At 51.7% G+C, this 22,781-nt stretch overlaps 2 protein-coding genes across 4 annotated transcripts; both read left to right on the forward strand.

Moving 5' to 3' along the window:
- The first annotated feature begins 1,155 nt into the window (after nucleotides 1-1,155).
- IGFBP6 (insulin like growth factor binding protein 6) lies at nucleotides 1,156-5,287 on the forward strand. The gene is made up of 4 exons (XM_042946646.1): nucleotides 1,156-1,691; nucleotides 3,690-3,829; nucleotides 4,015-4,134; nucleotides 4,933-5,287. The coding sequence occupies exons 1-4, from the start codon at nucleotides 1,364-1,366 to the stop codon at nucleotides 5,053-5,055; spliced, it is 711 nt and encodes a 236-aa protein (XP_042802580.1). The 5' UTR covers nucleotides 1,156-1,363; the 3' UTR covers nucleotides 5,056-5,287.
- A 354-nt stretch (nucleotides 5,288-5,641) lies between these two features.
- On the forward strand, nucleotides 5,642-16,194 carry SOAT2 (sterol O-acyltransferase 2). 3 transcript variants are annotated; one of them, XM_042946647.1, is made up of 15 exons: nucleotides 5,646-6,655; nucleotides 7,161-7,216; nucleotides 7,741-7,877; nucleotides 8,232-8,291; nucleotides 8,579-8,686; nucleotides 10,172-10,448; nucleotides 10,881-10,950; nucleotides 11,721-11,805; nucleotides 12,311-12,356; nucleotides 12,563-12,692; nucleotides 13,671-13,768; nucleotides 14,192-14,290; nucleotides 14,797-14,932; nucleotides 15,427-15,572; nucleotides 15,775-16,194. In XM_042946647.1, the coding sequence occupies exons 1-15, from the start codon at nucleotides 6,580-6,582 to the stop codon at nucleotides 15,823-15,825; spliced, it is 1,575 nt and encodes a 524-aa protein (XP_042802581.1). In that variant the 5' UTR covers nucleotides 5,646-6,579; the 3' UTR covers nucleotides 15,826-16,194. The 3 variants fall into 3 exon arrangements, with proteins under 3 accessions (XP_042802583.1, XP_042802581.1, XP_042802582.1); XM_042946648.1 differs by having other exon boundaries at nucleotides 5,646-6,652; XM_042946649.1 differs by lacking the exon at nucleotides 15,775-16,194 and having other exon boundaries at nucleotides 5,642-6,655; nucleotides 13,671-13,743; nucleotides 15,427-15,517.
- Nucleotides 16,195-22,781: the final 6,587 nt, after the last annotated feature.

Below are 22,781 nucleotides of genomic sequence, written 5' to 3' on the forward strand. Positions count from 1 at the left end.
GGCCCAGAATTTAAACTTAGCCACTGCCCAGAGCTCTTGTTTTAGGAAAGAATGAGATGGCCCTTGTTGCGTAATCCGGAGCGGGTGTGAGTTGCCAAAGGAAGCGGTCCTTCTTCCTGCCTCTAGGAAGGCCGGCTCCGCTAGGAGGCTGGGGATGGGTGGGGCACTGTCCCAGAGAGCCGCTGTGGGAGGTGGGGGGTGGGGTAGACAGACAGCCGGAAGAAATACCCAGACTCTCCGGGTCCAGTGCCCCCCTGGGCAAAGCAAAACCTGATGAATCCAGAAAACCCAATGAGTGATGCCCGGGGTGGGGGTGGGGAGGGGGCAGATGCTAAGAAAGGAAAGGAATGGAGGAGTGGGCTAACCTGGATGAATGACAGAAAGGGGGGGGGGGGGTCTGTTTTCTGTCCACTGTTCCCAAGAGCCCCCAGAGTATGGGTTCATGCTAACTTGTGCTTCACCCACCCACCCCCATACACCACCACCTCCATAATTCGATGGGCTAATCCCTCACCACTACCCTGTCCCTTCCTGCCAGGTGTTCAGCGAGCGCATTGTCGCCCTTGCACACTGGACCCTCTGGGATACTCCTATGAGCCCACCGCGATCCTAGGGTTAAAGCCTGTTCATTCAAGGTGTGACTCCCCACTCTCTCCCCATCTCTCCCCTTGCTTCCCCCAACCGGTTCTATCGCCCAGTCTGGCCCCCTGGCCCCCTGGCCCGTGTTTTCCCACACTAACATCTCAGGCCCTGCTCTTCCTTGCCTCTCCCTTGGGCTACTTTCTCCCATCAGCAGTGGGTTATCCCAAGACCCCATTACCCATCATCCCTGCCTTCTCTCTTTCCCTTGGCATACATCTCCCTGGTGACTCCCACACCATCCCTTCCCCATCCCTCTCAGACAACAATCCCCTCTCCACCAGAGTCCCCGCGGCGGCTTCATCCCCGACAGGACACAGACACCCGCGCTGGATTCCAGGTTTTTCCCTTCATCCCAATTCCCGTCCTCTCCTTCTTCCACCCCTCCCCACTCTCCAGTGCCTCCAGCCAGCTGTCCAGCTCCCAAATTCCAGCCAAGAGTCCCGGGAACAAAGCAAGAAAAATCAGAGTAATTTGGGAAGTAAACAGAAACTGGGAAGGGAGTGGGCAGAGAAAAGTGGGGAGGACCAGGTGGGGGCGGGGGGAGGCTCTTCAGTCCCACCCAGTTTAGGGAATGCCCCTGCCTTCTCCCCCCACCCCCCTTCACCTGGCTCTTAAAGGGCCCGGCCCCTGACCGGCGGCTACTTAAGGCGGAGGGGCGGCGGCGGGCAGCAGCTGTGCTACGACTGCGCTGGGAGGAGTGGACGGGGCAAAAATCCTGACCATGACCCCCCACAGGCTGCTGCCGCTCCTGCTGCTGCTAACTCTGCTGCTCGCTGCCCGCTCAGGAGCCGCCTTGGCACGGTGCCCAGGCTGCGGGCAGGGGGTGCAGGCGGGTTGTCCAGGGGGCTGCGTGGAGGAGGAGGGGGGGCCGCCGGCGGAGGGCTGTAAGGAAGCTGGGGGCTGTCTCAGGAGGGAGGGGCAGCAGTGCGGGGTCTACACCCCTAACTGCGCCCCAGGACTGCAGTGCCAGCCGCCCGAGGAAGACGAGGCGCCTTTGCGGGCGCTGCTGCTGGGCCGGGGCCGCTGCCGCCGGGCGCGCGCGCCCTCGGGTGAGTCCGCGCCCCGCCCCTGCTCCGCCCACGTGAGACCCGCAAAGCGGCCGGCAGGGTCCTGGAAAGGACTCGGGCAGCCCTGCGAGCCCTGCGATGGGTTCTGCCATTGATGCTTCCCCTTCCTAACCCTGGGCGTCACGTTTGCGTGGGGGGGGGGGAGGGGGGGATGAAGGGGCAAGGGCGGGGAGCCGCTAGAAGGCCGGGATGCAGCTAGGGGCCCCTGGGGATAAAGCAGGGACATGTCCCAGCGGTCAACCTTTTTGGCCGCTTCTATTTCCTCTTGAGGGGAAAGGTGAGGGTGGAGGGTTTAGGGCCATGCCGTCTGCCACAGCATCCCAGCTCCTTCCCTGGACCCCGGAGCTGGAGAAAGGACCCAGGTGGTGTTCTCAGCTTCCATTTGGAGAAAGAGGGAAGGGAACCCCGACTCCCAAATTCTGCACACACACTGAGAAATATCCCCTCCTCTCCTCTTAATATCAGGGTGTCCAAAGCACCTGAACATAGGGCCTAGAACAGAAGGTGTCCCAAATCCTGAATTGTGTCAGACTACACTGGGGTCAGAGGGCAGACTCTGGGGGCCTCAAAAGGATGGGATAGAGGTGGGAAAAGAAGGAATCTGCCAAATCAGGGTTATGATTTAAAGCTGCTCAGAACCCTCCACCCACCCTACCCCACCCTACCCTAGGGAGGAAAATAGAAGGCTGAGTCATTGGGTGGATGGGACAGAAGTGAGTCAGAACCCAAAAGATGGGGGGCAGCAGGGAGAGATAGGGCAGGAAATAAAAGCAGCGCACTCCCTCCCCCCAACCAGGCATCTGATCTCCTGGTTTCTTCCACGGAAAGGGATGAGAAATTAACTTGGAATTTCTTTCAGTCCCAAACGCCTGGGTCCAAGCTGCTAGAGGGTCCTCATAGGAAGGGGTGTGTAGGTGGGTCAGAGGAGGCAGTGGGAGCATGGTCGTGGTAGGGTGCTAAATGGAGGGAATGAGAGGCAAGGTCTGAGAAAGGTGGAGGAAGAAGGATGCGAGTCAGGATTGCAGAGGAAATTGCTCTTGGGTTGCAGGTAGTAGGCAGGTGGGAGCAAATGTCTAGGTCTGAGGACTGGGGACTTGAGCAGAGCTTGTCTTTGGGCATGGAAAGGGAGAGACGATCCTTTTAGGGGCCATAATATCTCATTTTACACCTGGGGCGATTTCCAGGCAGTGCACACTCTCCTCCCTGCCTTTCCCTTGCCCTGACGCCCTGATTTATTTCCTCACTTCCTCCCATCCTGAGCTCTCCCTAGGCCCCCCAGACACCACGTGTGACATTTTCTCCAGAGCCAAGAGCAGCCTGTAGGTCAGAAGCCCTTCATTCCCTGCATCTTTGCAACCTGCCCTCCGCCTGTCCTGGTTAAGGGCTGAATCGTACCTGCTCCTGGGACCACTGGGGTTGAGCTAGGCTGAGCTATGGGAGACCAGAAGGGAGAGGCCCCCAATGCAAGCGCCCCTAAAGTAACCATGTCTACAGCCTGGGAGGGGGTGGGCTGAGTCACCGCAGGGTCACCGCGGGGACACACATTCCACTTGGGTCCCTGCTAACCCCCTCCCATACCCCTTGTTCTTCTGCCTCATCTTCCTGGCTTGGTGCACCCCCTGCTGGCTTCAGGGGGAACAGCCAGGTCTTTTCTCCCCAAGCCCAAGGCCTCCTAATGTACTTGTACTCGTCCTAGGTTTTTGCTTTCCAAAGTGCTTCTCCCTTATAAGCTTTAAAACTAGTCTGGGTTTTTTTTTGTCAGGAAAGCTAATATCACCATTTGTTGGAGAAAGTAACTGAAGCCAAGAGAAGGTAACGGAGCCAGGTTCTAACCACCCTCATTTCTCCTACTTGGAAAGCCCCTCCCTTCCTCCCACTTCAGGGAGTCAAGGTGGACAGGGCTCTCTTCCGTTTGGTTCTGGTCTTTGGCATCTGGCTGATTTCTGGACTCTTCTTCCCCCATTTCCCTTGTGGCTGTAGGGGAGAATCCTAAGGAGGGTAAATCCCAGGCAGGGACCACTCGTCCACAGGATGTGAACCGCAGAGATCAACAGAGGAATCCGGGCACCTCGACCACTCCCGCCCGGCCCAGTCCGGGGGGTGCCCAAGACACGGAGATGGTGCGTTTGTGAATGGGAGGGAGCAGGCAGGGTGGGGAGTCCTACACACTCCCGTCCGAGGCTATCCCCTTGGGCCTGGAGAAGTCTCCCACATGCATCCTGGGAACCTGGCTGGTGGTGGGAGGGGGGTGGACAGTGGAGGTAGGCTGGACGGGTTCTGAGCTGCCTGCTCTCTCTTCCCCCAGGGCCCATGCCGCAGACATCTGGACTCGGTGCTGCAGCAACTCCAGACTGAGGTGTACCGAGGGGCTCAGACCCTCTACGTGCCTAACTGTGACCATCGGGGCTTCTACCGGAAGCGGCAGGTGAGGCCCCCACCTCTCCTCCCCTCCATCCTGTGGCACAAGGCTCCCACCAGGGATGGGGTGGGGGGAGTTTACAAAGGGGCACAAAGAGAGGCGCCTGGGTGGCTCAGTCGGTTAAGCATCTGACCTCGGTTCAGGTTGTGATATCACCATTCGTGGGTGCAAGCCCCACCCTGTGCTCTCTGCTGTCAGCTCAGAGCCTGCTTCGGATCCTCTGTCCCCCTGTCTCTCTGCCCTGATCTCTCTTGCCCCTCCCCAGCTCATGCTCACTCTCTCTCTCAAAACAAACAAACAAACAAACAAACATTAAAAACAACAACAAAGGGGGCACAAAGAAGACACTGCTGCTGCCTTTAAGGATCCCCCAACTTTTAGGGCCCACAGAAACCTAGAGAATAGCCCCACGCTGTGGTAGAGGAGCCAGATTGCCTGACTCAGAGGTTCACATCTGAGAGGCAGCTCAGAGTCATGGAAGGCTGGGAACGCCCAGATGGCTGAGCCCCTCTCAGCCCAAGAATTCGCGTTTCTAACACAGTGCCCGCTGCTGCTGCAGCTGTTGGTTTGGGAACCACGCTTTGAGAACTACTGTTCTGCCTAGAAGAATGGGCACCGTTTGGTGGGTGGAGAAGAGGAGAGCAAGAGAAAGGGACCCAAGTTGTCTCCTTGTCCTGAGAGCTCTCAGAGGTCTCTGCACACTCGCACTTGGGGCCCACAGCCCATCCCCCACCCACGGGCCCTCTCATCCCTCCTGCGGGAGCCTCAGTGCCGCACCTCTGATCTGTGTGCCTCTCTCCCCAGTGCCGCTCCTCCCAGGGCCAGCGCAGAGGTCCTTGCTGGTGTGTGGATCGGATGGGCCAGCCCCTGCCGGGGTCCCCAGAAGGCGAAGGAGGCTCCTCCTGTCCCACCGGGAGCAGCGGCTAAGGCTGGGCAGGGGGCGGGGAGGGGGAGGCTGCAGGACCATTGGCAGGAGCACGGAGCTATCATCTTGGGTCATTTGTTGAGTGACGGACGAGTAACTCGGGAGCCCTGAGCCCCACACTCCACCGTCAGGCCCTTTCCCAGTGTCCCCCTCACCCCTGGGACCCCACACATGGAAAGATGGTTGGTGTTGGCTTGGGATGTTAATAAAGCTGTGTTGGGGGTCTCTGGCCTACGTCTCTGGGTCCACCTCTCACATTTATGGAGCCTCTGCCCTTCTCTCTACCCGTCCCCCATAGCAGCTCTCCTTTCCCGTGGACTACCTTCTGTCTCTCCTGCTGCACTTGGGATGCAGGAAACAGCCATTGGCGGAGGTTTCCAGCCCTCAGCCCTCACTCCAGTACCCACCAGGGAGCGAGAGCAGGGGAGACATTGAGGCCATGACCTTGGTCTGAAGTTGTGACCTTGTTTCCAGCACTCATCTTTGGACACAATGGGAGAAGGGAGAGAAAGGATTAATAGCTAATCCCCAGCAGAAGCCCAACAAAGAGGAAACTCTCGAAGCACTTATCCTTCTATTACATCCTACTAAAAAAGGGAAGGAAATTCTTATTTACTAAGCCCTTCCCATGGGCCAGACCCTGGACCCTGTGTTTTTACCTGCACTACCTCATTCTGAGCTTACAATAACCTTGTGAGGGAGGAACTTTGGCCCCTGTTTTTCAGAGGAGGAAACTGTGGCTTAAAATATCTGGGTCGTTCGCCTGAAGTCACACAGCTGGTAAATGACAGAGGGAGGATTCAAATCTCGCTCTTCCTTCAGAGTGGTCTGTGACGATACCTGGTGTTCCCTAGGTGCTGAATAAGTGTTTGTTTTGCCCCCTTTCTGCCCACATGCTAATCCAAGCAGGTGTAGGGAAGAGCTGATTTGGGGGGCGGGGGTCCTGGCACCCAGCACTTCCTGGAGGGGCCAGAACGCCACCTTGTCACAGAACATTAGTCACATCAGAACATTAATCACTTGCACACAGTGCTTTTGAGCTGACAAGGTTCTTTCACATACCTTATCTCCCGGTCTAAGGGAGCCGAGTGCACTGACACCTAAAGATCCTTCAGGCTGCTGGGAAAGAGATCAGGCTGCTGGGAAAGAGATCGGCAGGCAAGTCATCCTACGTGATAAGCCTCAGAGAGGCAAAGTCCCCCTCCCCATGGACATACATAGGTACACAGTACACGGCCACTGTTCCAGTGGGAGGGATAGCTTGCTCAGCTGGGCATCTGGGCGTCGGGTAGGGCTGTTGGGGTGTTGCAACCCTCCCTGGGACAGCCAGCCGAGCCGAGCCTGTAGCTGAGAAGTGTTACCCTCTAGACCTGATAACGTATTGTGCTCCTGGAGGTCTCCTCCTCCTGAAAGGACTTTAGTCTTTGGAGCTGTCAGATGAACGGAGTGAGATAAGAGCTTGGCAGGCTGTGAAGGAAGGGAGGGAACACTCCATAGCCGCCTACTGCCCAGTCGAGACTCACACCATGGAGCCAAGGGCGGCCCGATCGCGGAAGGGAGAAGGGCCGAGAGGAGAGCAAGAGCGCCGCCGCTCCGGAGGTGGTGAGGCACCCTCTGGGGGTGCAGAAAGCTCAGGGGGCATTGGAGGTGGAGACGCATTGCTGCAGGGGAGGCTCCTACTCTCTTGGGAGGATAAGGGAGGCAGCCCCTGCCTCTGTCCCTCACTGCCCAGCCGGGAAAGGGAAGTGAAAGGGATATTCGGAGCGCGGGGGCCTTGCCTTGTCTTGCAGACTCTTTCACCCCAGAGGGTGAATGGAGTAGCTTCCCAGTCCCGGGTATTGTCAGGCTGCTGGGAAAGAGATCAGGCTGCTGGGCCTGATCAGTGGCCTCACCCCCTGCAAAAATGACTTCCCCTTCTGATCGCCTCCCATAACTTCCCCTTCTGATCACCTCACTGTGATACTACATATCGACTGGTTGGGGGCAGGGAGGCTGCTGAGCTTGCAGAAAGCATTTCCTGGAAAGAGGATGTTTCTGGGTCCGTACAAGGTCACAGAACCCTAACTCCCTCTCCCCCTTGGGTGTGCCCTTTGACCCCACCCCCTAGGAAACATTGAGAAGGACAGAGGCCTGGACTTGGTGCAATGGACCCGACATATGGAGGTGAGGGAGGTCAGGGGTCAGACGTCAAGATGGACAGGTCTTGGGAGTGGAAGGAGGCAGGGACGAAGACCAGCCTGGTGATAAAGACCATTTGTTCTTGGGTTCAAAACCTTTCAGATCAGGTTGGAGCCAACGGCTAAGATGGAGGGGGTTGGAATACAGGTCAGCAGGGCAGAGGCCAAGAGTCAGCCAGTGAACAGTCTTCTGTTAGTCGGGCTAAAGGTCAGCAGAGGGAAGGCTGGGGACAGGGGGAAGGGAGTAGGGTCAAAGACAACAAGGTGGTTGGGATCCAGGCCCTGGCGCTGGAAATGTCTTTTCTTGGTCCTCACTGCTGGTCTGGGAAGCCAGAGAGAGAGAAATTTGGGGGGAGCCTCTCGGCAGGAACCGTGCCTGTTCATGTTTCTATCCCCAGCGCTTAGCAATGCGCCTGGCTCAGAGAGAAGAAGCTCAGTAGATATACGGGGAACCAGAGGATGGCTGCCCGGGTGGAGGGACAGTGGGCCTTGCCCTGCTTTGCCCTGTAGGCTGTGAAGACACAGTTGTTGGAGCAAGCACAGGGACAGCTGATAGACCTGCTGGATCGGGTCGTGCAGGAAGCCATCCAATGCTACCCACCACAAGGTGGACCCCTGTCCTCCATTCCTCCAGATTCCTTGAGCAAGTAAGAGTCTGAGGACCTGGGGGCTGGGGAATGGCTAGAGCGGGCTCCTCTAGCATAAGGGTCATGAGCCCTAAATATCATCTCATGCTTCCTTTGCCAGCACTGGCATGACCCCGACTTCAACCTTCCCTCTTTTGCTCATATTGCCTCTGCCTGCCCAACACTGACCTCCACCTTTGGGGCCCTTTTCTGCCCTGGCCCTGACCTTCCACCTGCTCCTGCCCTCTGGCCCTGGCCCTGACCTACCTCTACTATTGCCTTTGGCTCCCAAGTATTGACCTTCTGCAAGGCCCTGCTCTCTACCCAGGGCCTTCTTCCTCTGGGTCCTGATCCAGAACAACTGTCTTCATTTAGGGCCCGGGAGCCATCCCTGGGGAAGCGGAAAATTTTCATCATCCGAAAGTCCCTGCTTGAGTAAGTCCACCTAAAGGGCAGGGGATGGAGGAAAAGAAAGGGATTCAGCGAGGGTCCCAGGACACCTCATTTCTCATCCTCGGGTTCTAGGTGTTTGGAGGGAAGACTTGGAGAGGGTTTCTAAAGTTTAGTCTCCCCATTTGCCCTGGGTGTGATCGGCCCAGCCTTTAGCTGGAAGTTCCCAATCACTAGTCCCCACCCCACCCCCACCCGCATACAGTGCCTGAGCGGGTCCGCGGGACCTCAAGGACCCTCCCACACTGACATTCGGGCCCCTGTCCCCCAAGCGAGCTGATGGAAGTACAGCATTTCCGCACCATCTACCACATGTTCATCGCCGGCTTGTGCGTCTTCATCATCAGCACCCTGGCCATCGACTTCATTGATGAGGGCAGGTAGGCGCCCCCCCCACCCCCCCCCGCCCCCCCCCCGCCCCCCGCATGCCTGGGACAGGCACGCGGATCACACCCCCTAGGTCCCTAGTGTTCCACTTGCCACTGGCTTAAGACAGCACAAGCCCTCCTTTGATCCTGTGATTCCTGGACCCACATCAACATTGCTTCCAGCAATATTCCCACCTAAAACGCACCTTGACTTCTTCCTTCCACAGCCTTTGGATGGCCCTTGCTCTGACCTTCCAGGTCAGCCACTCTGGGGACACTCTGTCGCCTGCTCAAATACTTCTCAGTAGGAAACTTGCCCCAAGGCAGATCCATTAAGCTAGCAGGCTCGCTTCACACCACTCTCTCAAGTTCTTCCCAAGTTCAACCCAAGCAACCTTCATGGAGCACCTCCCAAGGACCTGCCCTGGGAGCTAGAGAGATGACGGCCAGACCCCCTCCCTGTCTATAAGGCACTACCAGTCTTGGGGAGGGGAGAGACAGACATGCATGCAAACGCCCCCAAAGAGCACCCCCCACGCTGGGGGTGAGCCTCAGAGGGCTCTGTAGCCCCAGGGGGTCTGTATTTGCATGTCCCCTACCTCACCCTAAGTAGGGCTTAGGAAGCAGTAAAAAGAAAAGGATCAAAGATCTGCAGGTTCTGCAACAGTATTTCCTTCTGGTAAAACTGTTGTTAATTCTATGAGTGGTATAAGGATCAAATCTCAGTAAAAAGTTCAAATGCATGTAAAGGGACCGTCCTTCCCTACTACTCTCTCAACCCCAGACCGGAACTAAGGGTTTTCACAGGTTTGAGAGAGTCCCTCTAGAGCATTTGCCATGCATTCACCCCCACATGTCTATAAGAACCAAGAAGCGGTGTGTAGAAAGTTTATATAAATAAGATATTCACTGTACTTCTTGATTTCATTCCTTAACAACCTATCTTCCTATCTCAGAGATCTTTCCAGGTCAGCCCACTGTTCTTAACGACTGTGGTCTGGAGGTGCCAGTCTTTTGCTCATTTGGTCCTTTACCAAGGGACACTTAGGTTGTTTCCAACTTTTCACCATTACAAGCCAAACACTCTTAACCTAAGCAAACAAAACACCTAACGACCTGCTTTCCACTAACTTGCGTCTGCAGCGACAGACGTTCCAAAAGAACAAAACTGACAAAAATCAAAGTTAAACTCTGAAAACCTCATATTCTAATGCCCACGGCATACAAAGTTCTGAGCCCTTCTGCAACACCGCAAAATTCAGAGGGCTCTAAAGGTCATTTGTAAGCAAACCCATCCCACGATCCAGTCTTTTCCAGCGACGCCCTGTGCTAGAAGTTTGGGACAATAGAGGTGCCATCTTGAACACCTTCAGATATGGGGAGCTGGAAACTCGGGCAAAATGCCTCAGTTTATTTCCCAAGAGTTCTGACTGCACAGGGAGGGGACAAAGTCGGGCCACACATTTGTCTACCTTGTCTCTTCCTCTCTACTCCAAGGCTGATGCTGGAGTTTGACCTACTGATCTTCAGCTTTGGACAGCTGCCCTTGGCGCTGATGACGTGGGTCCCCATGTTCCTGTCCACTCTGCTGGTGCCCTACCAGGCCCTGAGGCTGTGGGCGAGGCCCCGGGCAAGAGGGGCCTGGATGCTGGGGGTGGGCCTGGGCTGCATGCTGCTGGCTGCCCACACCACCGTGCTCTGGGTCCTCCCCGTCCACGTGGCCTTGAAGTATCAGCTCCCGCCTGCCTCCCGCTGTATCCTGGTCTTTGAGCAGGTAGGTGATGGGGTGATGGGCAGGCGAGGCTGGGGTAGGGCCCCTGTGGGGAAGGGGACTTGATACTACAGTATTGGTGGAAGCGGAGCTAGTTACTAGGGGCGGAGTCCATCTGGAAGGATTTGAGGGCACCAGCAGGAACCAAGGATATTTGCTGTTATGCAAAAGTAATCGGATTTTGCAAGGAGTCAGGGGGGTTGGCTGGTTGGAGGCTCCACCCTGGCGTTTCCTGTACGTCTTTACTCCTGATTCATCCCAGCAGCTACCTGTGTTAGGTTAAAAGACTATCCGACAAAAAAATAAAGTATGGGCTTTGATCGTACAGATTTTGCAATCCGCCGGCCTCTCTCTTCGGTAAACAAGTGCACAGAGATGTTAAGTGATTTGCTCAAAGCCACACAGCAACTTAACCTCCCTTCCATTCCTTCTCAGGTCAGGCTCCTGATGAAGAGCTACTCCTTCTTGAGAGAGGCTGTGCCTGGAACCCTTTGTGCCAGAAGAGGTGAGGCACTGCTTTGAACTCAGTCATTTTGGCTGTTTGAATGAAGCCAGCCATACCAGGATTCTCATAAAAGCTCTGACTTCCTAAGCCTGTGTTGCTCCCAAGGCAGAATTCTGACCTCCAACTAGACTCTGTGGGCTTTAGTCATTAGGCATCCTCCGGTCCCACCTCTGAGATATGGTACCTCTGTGGCCCAGGACTTCTGGCGCTTTCCAATTTCCAGGCTTAGTCTGGAAAGACCCAGAGTATGAGAGCCTCATATTAGCAAGTCAGGAGGTACCAGGATGACGGAGTGGTTAAGTGTTGGACTTAAGATCTGATGGACGTATATCCTGGCTCTGTCGGCAGAGCATGTGACTCTTGATCTCAGGGTCATGGGTTCGAGCCCCACGTTGGGTGTACAAATTACTTAAAAATAAAATCTTTTTTAAAACGTGGTGGGGGAGTCAGAGCAGAAGGAGAGAAAGAATGGGCGGTGGAGCTTATAAATGCCAAATGAAACTCTGGCCACAGCAGGTGCTGCACCAGAAAGTTGGGTTCCTAGAATGGAAGCAAAAGAAGGGCAATCAAAGAGCAGCTTCAGCTCCTGCCTAGTTTCACCTTCCCGACTGCACCTCCAGACCCAATGTCAGGCCCCTCCCACTCCACCCTCCTCCCCCCCCCCCCACCTCTGCCCCATCCAGGCCTCCACCCACCAGTCCCAGCCTCCACTCCCCCTGCCCTCTCTCCTTCCCCACTTCACTGATCCAAGCCCTCTCCTTCCTCCCCAGGTGAGGGCATGCGGGCCCCCAGTTTCTCCAGCTACCTCTACTTCCTCTTCTGCCCCACACTAATCTACAGGGAGACTTACCCCAGGTAAGACCCTGCTCCTCTTTCCCAAATGCCCAGACCCATCAGGGACCTTGCCTTCTACTTTCCATTCTCTGAGGCCTTTAGCCTCAGGCACTGACCACGTTCTCAGGAAGCATCCCATAATAAAAATGGGAAATAGGTGTCAGACAGACTACGCCTTCTCCAAGCCTTCTCCAAGCACAACCCACAAGGGTGGCCAACTGTCCTGGGTTGGCCCTGGGCTGTCCCAGTGTTAGCACTGAAAATCCTGCACCCTGGGAAACCCATCGGTCTGGAGCAACCTCCCGATGGTTGCACTTTAGTTGACCTTCAAGTTAAAAATCCATTTGCCATGTCTATTGGGGAAGGTCCAAAGTGTTCTAGACCCTTACCTGCCTAGATAATCCTCCCAGGCCCGAGCAATTGAGGGAGCTTCAGAGAGAGGGCCCTAGAACCTGTGTACCAGTGGGTATGGAACAAGCTAAAAGATAAAAAGACTAAAAACATATTGTCCCCATTGCTGCTGCAGGACACCCAACGTCAGGTGGAATTACGTGGCCAAAAACTTTGCCCAGGTCAGAAGATGGGGTAGAAGTGTGACTTGTGGTGATTGAGTGGGGCATTTCTGGAAGTGGGGTCCGGGAGGCCTGGGGAGGAGGTCAGAGGGTGGGGCTAAGGTAAGAGGAGGCAGGTGCTGGGCCAGAATCCAACTCCAGAGTTGAGGGGGCAGCTGCTAGTGACCCCTGTCAAAGTTATGTACCCCCCACCCACCGCCCCCCAGGCTCTGGGCTGCGTACTCTATGCCTGCTTCATCCTGGGCCGCCTCTGCGTTCCCGTCTTTGCCAACATGAGCCGGGAGCCCTTCAGTACCCGGGCTCTGGTGCTGTCTATCATGCACGCCACCTTGCCAGGTATGCCCACCGAAGGCAGGGCTGGGGAGGGCTGCACCCTGGGAAGTCTTAGCGGGGAGCTCCTCCCTCCCCTCACTCCTTTTCTTCAGTCAGATTCAACACCTCCTGCCTCAGAAACCTCTCCCACATGTGTCCCCCGCCTCCTCATTGCTCCATTGCCAGGGTCTCAGTTCATTCAGATGGCCACTCCACTCCCTCTTTCCACATCGGCCTCCTCGCCTGCCTGCTTTCCCTCTCAATCTTCCCACCTTCCCCTGACACTGCTCCCCGGTTGAACTTCCCTCCTACAGGTTAATCATTCCCTACTCTGCTTCCAAAACTCCAGTCACTCCCCATTGCTGGCATCTCCAGATAAGATTTGACCCCTTGGCCTGGCATTCAAGACCCCTTCCCCGACAGCCTAGCCTATCTTCTCGTCCTGCCACAAGCTCAGCCATTCCTTGAAAGACATGTACTTTCATGCCTCCGGGCCTTTGCTCATACTGGTGTCTCAGCTTGGAATGACCTTTCCCCATTTTCCAGCTGTAAACTCCAGTCTGTTTCTGGAGGCCCATAACAGAGATGCCCCCTCCTCTAGGAAGCCTGTCAGTTTTAGCCATCAGTCACTATGACCCACCCCTTGCTCTGCATTCCCAAGCACCTCAATGGCCACCCGTGCTTAGCTCCCAGCACATTTGACCTTGACGCATGGTTGGACATGTCTCTGTCCCGATCTCTGCCTCTGTCTCTCTCTCTTTCTCTCTCTCCAACCACTCTGTGAACTGCCAATGGCCAGGGCTTTGAGATTCATCTGTGCATCCCCGACATGTGGCTTGGAGTTCATGAGCAGATGGATGGATTAATGAATGTAAGAATTTGTGAGTGACAAATAATTGGCTGGAAGGAGTTGGGGCCCTGGTTGCTGATGAGGGCCCCTCAGGGCTTCCCAAGGGAGCCAGGTGGGCAGTCTGACATGCAGCCCTTGTCCCCACTCACCAGGCATCTTCATGCTGCTGCTCATCTTCTTTGCCTTCCTCCACTGCTGGCTCAACGCCTTCGCAGAGATGCTACGGTTTGGAGACAGAATGTTCTATCGGGTGGGGCCTGGACCTGGCCACTTGGGAGCTGGGTGCAGGGAGGTCTGGGGAGTGATCTGGGGAGGATGATGGCTCCATTGGATGTCACCTCAGCCGTGCTGTCAAGCTCTCACGTGAGAAATGCGCTCCTCTGGGTGTGGCTCTAATGCCACCTGTCCACCTCTTGACTAGCCAGGGCTAACTGCTTCTGTGTGCATGGTACACTGGAACCATCTTCTCCTGAGAGGGGATGAAGGAGGGAGTGCGGGCCTCAGGTCCTGAAGAGACTGCAGGGAAAGTTCTTGCTGTCCCTCTTCGGCCAGGGCCCAGCCCCTTGTGGGAGAACATTGGGATAGGGTGCAGGGAGCAAGCCACTGGGGCATGGGAAAGTCAGGGCCCTGATGCTCACTTCCTTCCCCTAACCCTGACCCCACTCTTCCCCAGGACTGGTGGAATTCGACGTCCTTCTCCAACTACTACCGCACTTGGAACGTGGTGGTCCATGACTGGCTGTACAGCTACGTCTATCAAGATGGGCTGTGGGTATGGGCTCTGCAGACCCCCTCAGCTCCCACAGTTAATGTAGCCTCCCCAGAACATTCTCCTTCCCTTCCTCTGCATTATCTGCCTTTTCCAGACCTAGGGGCCCCCTGGACTTTCATCTGCTCCTTTCTACCCAACCTAGTGGGCAGAAAATCCTTCTTAGGATCTAACTTCCTTCCCTCTTTACTCTTAACCCCACCCCTCCACAGAGCATTTCTCTCCTCCTTAGACTTCTAAGAAACATGCATGTAGCAATTCTCAGTTACCAAGGCTTTTCACATATATAATCTGCACTGTAATCCTGAGAAGTAAGTATTATTATGTCCCCTTTAAAAAATTGCATGTAAGGCCCAAAGAACTTAAGTAGGACGTATCACCCCTTGAGACCCCCAAATCTCATATTCTTTCCATTGTACTGTATACTTTCTGGCTTCCTTAAGGAGGGGACTCTTTGTGGAAGAGTCTTAGAGAGACTCATTCCACCCTTCTCCCCCGTCCCCTGCCAGCTTCTCGGTGGCCGGGCCCGAGGGGCAGCCATGCTGGGTGTGTTCCTGGTTTCTGCAGTGGTCCATGAGTACATCTTCTGCTTTGTCCTGGGATTCTTCTACCCGGTCATGCTCATGCTCTTCCTTGTCTTTGGAGGTGAGCTTGGCCTCTGTGTGCCACTGGAGGGGGAGCCATCCAGAGGGAGGAAGCCAGGAGTCCTGCTCCTGCAGATTCCAGATGGATGGGGGAGGCCACATACCCTTCTGGGAAGAGGCATGAAAGTTGGGGTGGGGAGGAACTTGGGAACAGGGAGGGAAGCAGCAGGAGGTATCCTGGGGGATGTGAGAGAAGATTTCTGGCTGGAGTGGAGCATCTGAGCAGGGCACACATAGAGGGAGACAAAGGAGAGAAAACTGGCATGAGGCTGGGAGGTTTAGTATGAGATCCAGGATATTGATGTGTAAACTGAGGAATCCTGGTTTTACATGAGCCGCTTGAGACCTCCATGGGTTGCCAGAGCTGGGCTCAAGATCTTCCTCAATGATGCCTTCCTGTTCCATCTCTTCCCAGTACCCTGGGATGGGGGGATGGGGGGCATCCAGGGAGACAAGGCACTGGAATTGGGGTAACAACATTTCCTCCTGCATCAGGGCTGCTGAACTTCATGATGCATGACCGGCACACAGGCCCAGCATGGAATGTGCTAATGTGGACCTTGCTCTTTCTGGGCCAAGGCATCCAAGTCAGCCTGTACTGCCAGGAATGGTATGCACGGCGACACTGCCCCCTACCCCAGGTAAGGGACCACCGCCCTCCCTCAGCTCCCCATCCAGAAGGACACACCTCCCCTCTCCAAGAGCCAGCCCCCTGTTCTTGCCCAATTCAATAGCCATGGTCAGGGGCTAGGCCTGGTTTGGGGGTGATGGGCTCCCATGTCTTGGATGCGTAGGGTGGGGACAGGAAGGAACTCACGCATAACTCACCTTTCTCTGGTACAGACAACCTTCTGGGGGCTGGTGACACCTCGATCTTGGTCCTGCCATACCTAGAAGTCAGAGCACTGTCACTGCCCAGAGGATGCCACCAAGTCCTTCTCTGCCTGCAAAGCCTCGGACCAGAGCACCTCTCCCTGCATTCCTAGATCTAGCTCCAAGTCAAGGGGGCCTGGCAGGCATGACCCCAGCAGGGAATGCCAGGGACTGAGATCTGAGGACCTGTAGAACCGCTAAGCACAAACTCACTGTGGTGGTGGCTCTTGAGCCGCCAAGCCCCACGGATTGGGCATAGAGCCCCCTCCTACCTCATCACTGTCCAGACTTGGGGATACTTGAAGGATCTTATAGATTTGGTGAATGTGGGGTGACTTAGAGAAATGAGGGCCATCAAGGTCTGAGAAAGGTTTGACTCTTTGTACTGCTTCCAATACAATAATAAAGTTTGTATCCCTTTTTATTCATTCATTTGTTTATTCCTCCCTTCATTATTTGTTGAAGGCCCACATTGGACAGGCATGATTGAAGAGTTGTGTCTACAGCAGCAAGACTTTGTGCTGGCAGGGGCTGAGGGTCTTAGGTGGCATCTTGCCTCGCCTTTCTGGTGCCTTGTCCCTCCCCAAAACCCAACCTCGCCTTCCTCCCACCTCTTCCTTCCTCAGTTCATGTTTCCACACCCCTTAATCCTTCTACTCCTGTCAACCTCTAGCACATTTGGAAAGGGCACATAGCAGGCCTCCTTTCCCTCCACAGACCCAGGAGAGGAACTGTCCGTATAGACCTTACACAAGTATTTTCATTTCGTGAGCCACAGTATCCACTGCTATAAAGTGGACCTTAAAATGAAGAGTGTCCTGACTGTATGGGTTCAGAAGGTCAAAATATTCACGTTCACAACCATCCCAGAAGCCAGACTTTGTAGTCACTCTAAGGAGAGGATCTTTTTTTCTAATTTTTAAATTAAATTTAATTTTTAAAATGATAGCCTGAGGTTTTTTTTTTTAATGCTTATTTACTTATTTTAGAGAGAGAGAGAGAGAGAAGGAGAGAGAGAATCCCAAGCAGGCTCCATGCTGCTAGTGCAGAGCCCAACATAGGGCTTGAACTCATGAAACCTCGAGATCATGACCTGAGCCAAAACTAGAGTTGTATGCTTAACCGACTGAGCCACCCAGGCGCCACTTGGTTTCATTTCTTATATCATCTTGTATGTTCTTTTTTTAAAATTTTTTTAACATTTATTTATTTTTGAGAGACAGACCATGAGGGAGGGAGGGACAGAGAGAGAAGGGGGGGACACAGAATCCAAAGCAGGCTCCAGGATCTGAGCTGTCAACAGAGCCCGGACTCATGGACCATGAGATCATGACCTGAGCCAAAGCCGGATGTTCAACCGACTGAGCCACCCAGGCGCCCCTTGTCTTGTATGCTCTTTAATCATTCCATAGCAAGTTGCTATCCGTTCCCCTTTCCCTGCTCCCTTGTTATTTTGGAAGTTCTACTAAACCTTTCCATTCCCTTGATAGTTACCTTCTTTCCCAGCACTGATGATCCAATACCTACTTCATTACCATCATTTTTAATATGCCAATTGTTTCTTCCATTAAAATGTTTTATTTCTTGCCAGATGTTTTATTTTCTACCCCAGTAAGAGAGACCTTTAGAATGCTTTTACTGATCTTTCTTATTGTGCTTCCAATTCCTAGGTTTGGCTGAGGTAGCACAGTACTTATGTTCCTAGATATAATTAGGTGTCTGTCAAGCTCCATGAACATTTAACAGTATGATATTTTGCCAACTTTCTTGCTCACTGCAGGGTTTTCTCCTCCCCTTCATCTTCCTCTACCTTGACTTCTCTATTCCCTAACCAAATTTTTTCTTAAGTATTTTCCTCAGGTGAGACAGGAGATTGATATACTCTTTGAATCCTCTATAGCTCCAAATATCTTTCTTTTGCTCTGACAAGTGAAAGCTTTCCAGCTGGGGATGAGGTCCCTGGGCAACCGTCCTTTTCTTTCACTGTCTCCACGTTAGTTAGCTTCCAGTGCTGCCGATGAAGAGTCCCCGGTCAATTGGATTCTTTTCCCTTTGTACAGAACTTGCTCTTTCTGTCTAGAAACTTGAAAATGTTTTTCTTTAATGTTGGAATTCAGGAGTTTCATGCTTAGATGTCTGTCTTTTCTTTCTTTTCTTTTTCTTTTCTTTTTTCTTTTTTTGGTCTTCCTGTGCCCTTTCGGTCTACAAGCGCAGATCTTTCTTTCAAGTCACTGAAATATTCTTCTATTTTTAAATTATTGCCTCTCTTCCATCTATGCCTTTTCACTCTTTTGGAGCTAATATATTTGAATGTTAGGACTACTGGATCTGTTCTCCAAGTCTCATGTTTTCCTCGCTATTTCCATCTCTTCGTATTATTTTCTCCATGCTTTGAAATATTTTTTCCACTTCTTCTTCCAAGCCACTAATTTGAGTCTCAGAAGTGACCAGACTTCTCTCTTTCAATACATATACTGACTTTGTTTTGTTGAAAAAATGTTTCTTTAGTTCCAGAAAGGTTTTTGTTTTTTTGTTTTTGTTTTTTGTTTTTGTTTTTGTTTTTGTTTTTTGGTACACTACTTGAATCTCTTTAAGTGCTCCTGATATTTTCTTAAGTTGTCTTATAACTCTTCAGTGGTCCCTATGCTGTCTGGTAGGCAGGAAAACCACCTATGATGACCTCATCCCTGTAAAGTCAAGGCCCTCTGAGTCATGTTCTTTCAAGATCGCCCATGGTCCTGACCTCAGCACAGGGGCTCTCCAAAGCCAGTCTCCAGACTCCTGTGTGGTGAAAATGAAGAAGCTCCTCGCCAGGTCTCCCCACATTAGGCCTTCATTTCACTAACTTGAACTTCAAGCCCTCACTTGCACATCTTGCCCCTGGGCCCAGCAGCAAGATGGCTTAGGAGAGGCATGTGTTTGGAGATGGGAGTGGAAATTCCCTTAGAACTGGAGCATACATTAGAATCACCTCCAGAACTTGCTAGTAGAGACAGTTGAGCCCGGCCGCAGAAGTTTCTGATTCATTCATCCAGGTGGCCTAAGAGTTAGCACTGCTAACCGATCCCCAAGGAGTGTTGGCGCTGCTGGTCTGGGAACCACACTTTGAGAAACACTGCATTAGCGTACACCAAACCAGGGGCATCTGGGTGGCTCAGTCGGTTGAGTGTCCAACCTCAGCTCAGGTCATGATCTTGCAGTTCATGAGTTCGAGCCCTGTGTCAGGCTCTGTGCTGACAGCTCAGAGCCGGGAGCCTGCTCTGGATTCTGTGTCTCCCTCTCTCTCTGCTCCTCCCCCATTCGTGCTCTCTCTCAAAAGTAAATAAACATTAAAATTTTTTTTTAGAATACACCAAACCGAGCTGTCCTTCTTCTTCAAAATTACAGCTTTTGTTTACGGTAAGGAAATTAATCCAATGTCAGGGAGGTATTGTCTACTCACTTTGCGTTGGGTTCTTCAACTTAGTCCTAGTACTAAGGCTTGTATACAATGGGGCTCCATCCAGGACCCCCTGTCCACCAAAGCCCTTGTTGGTGCTTTGCTGCCCTGACTCCTGGCACAAGAACAGGGCAGTGGCACCTAGAGCAGAACACTTTTAGGCTGAACTGAAGTTGAGTAGAAGTGAGTCAGACCAGAAAGTCTCTCCTTTGCACAGGCTCCGGAGCCCTCATGGTACCCTTGTTTTACCCTGGTGCACAGAGGGTGGGAGCAGCACTGCCCCAGCCCTCCCTCTAGGATGTCAGTGGGGGTGGGAAGTGCCTGGAGTGGGGGTATGCATGTGAGGCAGGGGAGAGCTCTGCGGCCACCTTCCCGCCCAGCAGGGCTCTCCTCCTGGGCTAGAAACCACCTTGTTCCTAGAAAGGGTCTCCTCTCTTCTCCCCTATCTGTGTCCCTCAAACTCTGTGCCCATCCTCTGCCTCAAACACCTTCCCTTCACCTCTGTGATTTTGTCCAGTCTTTTATCCAAATCTCCTTGCCTGTCTTGGGACCTCCATATAACACCCACCTTCTCCTGTGGTCCCCTCCCCAGTCTGTGTTGGCCCAGTGGCCTGCGGCCTCCATAACTGCCCTAGCTGGAGTTTCTCCCTCCCATATCGCTCCTCCCTTGCTCTATTGCTTGGAGCCCTCCTCCTATAACACACACTCCGCAATTCTGAAACACAGACCTCAAATGGGCATTTCAGCAATGTCCAATGATCTTCCAATTAATCTGGAGGACTCCCTTCCCACTTGCCAAAACAATTTCATTTCTTCTCTCCCCACCATCCATTTCCAAGTCTACGATCCCCCTAAAACATACAAACATACGCTCAGCTTTTCCCCACTCCAAGTCCCTCCTATGAGCTGCAGGAATTCGCCCTCTTTCCATCACAGACCATTCTCTTGCCTCTCACCATCTCCAACACTAAGTCCCTTTTATGAATTCCCGGTGTCAACCCCCTCCTTTCTCCTCTCTACCAAATGGTTCCCATAAGCATCCAGATATGTTCCTCCACTATGTCCCATCTCTAACTTTCTCCCTCTTAGCCCCACATCCTCATGAAGCTCCTACTTCTCAGCTTCCTTCTGGAAAAAGTTGTCTGGGCTCACTGTGGCTGTTTTTTCACCTCCATTCACTTTTGTGTTAATCCTGGGTCTACAAAGGTGTCTCTTCATAGTTTAGTATGGCTTATTACTCCAGTACCCATCCCTTCCTGTCATCTCCTTTTGTGCCAGACAGATTCACTCTAATACATGACACATCTCTATGTATGCTTGAAAAAATAGAGTGTTGTACTCTACCTTTTTAATTTATATGAAATAATTTATGCCATAATTCTCATCCCATTCATATTCATCGCTGTTTGAGATACATAAATGCTGCTACATTCAAATATGTACATTTCTGCTGATACCTGTGTAGCATTCTATATATGCACACACTGATTTTTTATGTATGCCTTAACCTAGTAGTGGACATTTAGTGTGGGCTTAAGGAAACAGGGATTCTCTCTAGGATTTCCTAGGAACTAATTTTTAAGATATGTTTAATTCCACTAAAAACTGCCAGATAGTCTCCAAAATGGCTAGACCAGGAACCATCTACTTTTGTTTTTTTTTTTTTTTTTTTTTTTACCAGAAGTGCATGAGGTTTTCAGTTTCCTCACATTTTCAGAGCATGAGGTATTTAGCTAATTTTGCTTACAAACAGCCAATTGTACCACAACCATTTGTCAAAAAGCCTATTCTTCACTGAATTGCCTTTGCACATTTGTTAAAAATCAATTGATCATATATATGTGGATCTATTTCTGGACCCATTTCTGTTCCATTGATCTATTTGTCTCGCACCCTGTCTTGATCACTAAAACTCTCTTTAGGTCTCAAAATCAGGGGTGCCTGGGTGGTTCAGTTGGTTAAGCATCCAACTTCAGTTCAGGTTATGATCTCACAGTTCGTGGGTTTGAGCCCCCAGGTCGGGCTCTGTGCTGACAGCTCAGAGCCGGGAGCCTGCCTCAGATTCTGTCTCTCTCTCTCTCTCTCTTTGTCCCTCCCCCACTCATGCTTTCTCTCTTTCTCTCAAAAAATAAACATTAAAAAAAAAGTCTCAAAATCAGGTAGCGTAACTACTACAACTTTTTTCTTTCTTAAAGTTGGTTTTGGCTATTCTAGATCACTTGCATTTCCATATGGATTTTATATTATTATTTTTTAAAACAACACCAGTTTAGGGCACCTGGGTGGCTCAATCGGTTAAGCGTCTGACTTTGGCTCAGGTCATGACCTCACGGTTTGAGTTCGAGCCCCATGTTGGGCTCTGTGCTGACAGCTCAGAGCCTGGAGCCTGCTTCAGATTCTGTGTCTCATTCTCTCTCTGCCCCTCCCCCACTTGTGCTCTGTCTCTCAAAAATAAATGTAAAAAAAAAAATTAATAAAACGACACTAGTTTATAAAATTTAATTAATTTTTTTAATGTTTATTTATTTTTGAGACAGACAGAGCAAGTGGGGGATGGGCAGAGAGAGAGCAAGACACAGAATCTGAAGCAGGCTCCAGGCTCTGAGCTGTCAGCACAGAGCCCGATGTGGGGCTTGAACTCATGAGCTGTGAGATCATGACCTGAGCCAAAACAGGATGCTTAACCGACTGAGCTACCCAGGTGTCCCTCCATATGGATTTTAGGATCAACTGTCAATTTCTATAAAACCATGCTGGGATTTCTATTGAGATTACAGTCAATCTATAAATCAGTTTGGGGAGAACTGGTGTCTCAGCAATATTAGGTCTTTCAACCCATAAACATTGCATATTTCTCCACATAAGACTTATTTAATTTCTCTTACCAATGTTTTTCGTTTTCAATGTACTGGATTTGCACATCTTTCATCAGAGTTGTCCATACATATTTCTCTCTTCTTTTTTGATGATACTGTACATGATATTGCCTTTTAATTTCAACTTCCAATAGTTTGTTGCTGGTGTACAGAAGTACAATTAATTTTTGTATATTGATCTTATATCTTGCAACCTTGCTGAACTAGGTCTAGTAGCATTTTTGTAGACTCATTAGAATTTTCTACATAGATGATCATGTCACCTGCAAATAAAAACAATTTTACTTTTTCCTTTCCAATTTTTATGTTTTTTTTTCCTCTTGCCTTATTACCTAGCTAGAACTTCTAGTACAATATTAAATAGAAAGAGGGAGTGTGGACCTATCTTGTTCCTGGTTTTAGAGGGAAAGATATATACATATGTAGTATATCACCTTTATTCAAGTATATATACTTTAGCGTTACTCAAATGTAATTTATAAACCATTCAATTCACAAGTCAATGGTCTTAATATATTCACAGATTTGTGTACATTTAATTAATCATAAGTTAATTATGTAAATCACATAAAATTAATCACAATTTTAGTACATTTTCATCACTACTCTCTAAAATCTTATACCCATTAGAAATCACTTTCCATTTTCTTCAACACCCCCCC

This window comes from Panthera leo, chromosome B4, assembly GCF_018350215.1.
Source record: "Panthera leo isolate Ple1 chromosome B4, P.leo_Ple1_pat1.1, whole genome shotgun sequence".
NCBI lineage: Eukaryota > Metazoa > Chordata > Mammalia > Carnivora > Felidae > Panthera > Panthera leo.

Bases quoted from the DNA above. Each gene is read 5' to 3' on its own strand.
- SOAT2 (XM_042946647.1), top strand. From the start codon at position 6,580: ATGGAGCCAAGGGCGGCCCGATCGCGGAAGGGAGAAGGGCCGAGAGGA. The intron at 11,806-12,310 runs GTAAGACCCTGC...TTGCTGCTGCAG, and splicing joins TACAGGGAGACTTACCCCAG to GACACCCAACGTCAGGTGGA. The intron at 12,357-12,562 runs GTCAGAAGATGG...ACCGCCCCCCAG, and splicing joins TGGCCAAAAACTTTGCCCAG to GCTCTGGGCTGCGTACTCTA.
- IGFBP6 (XM_042946646.1), top strand. From the start codon at position 1,364: ATGACCCCCCACAGGCTGCTGCCGCTCCTGCTGCTGCTAACTCTGCTG. The intron at 3,830-4,014 runs GTGCGTTTGTGA...CTCTTCCCCCAG, and splicing joins GTGCCCAAGACACGGAGATG to GGCCCATGCCGCAGACATCT. The intron at 4,135-4,932 runs GTGAGGCCCCCA...CTCTCTCCCCAG, and splicing joins GCTTCTACCGGAAGCGGCAG to TGCCGCTCCTCCCAGGGCCA.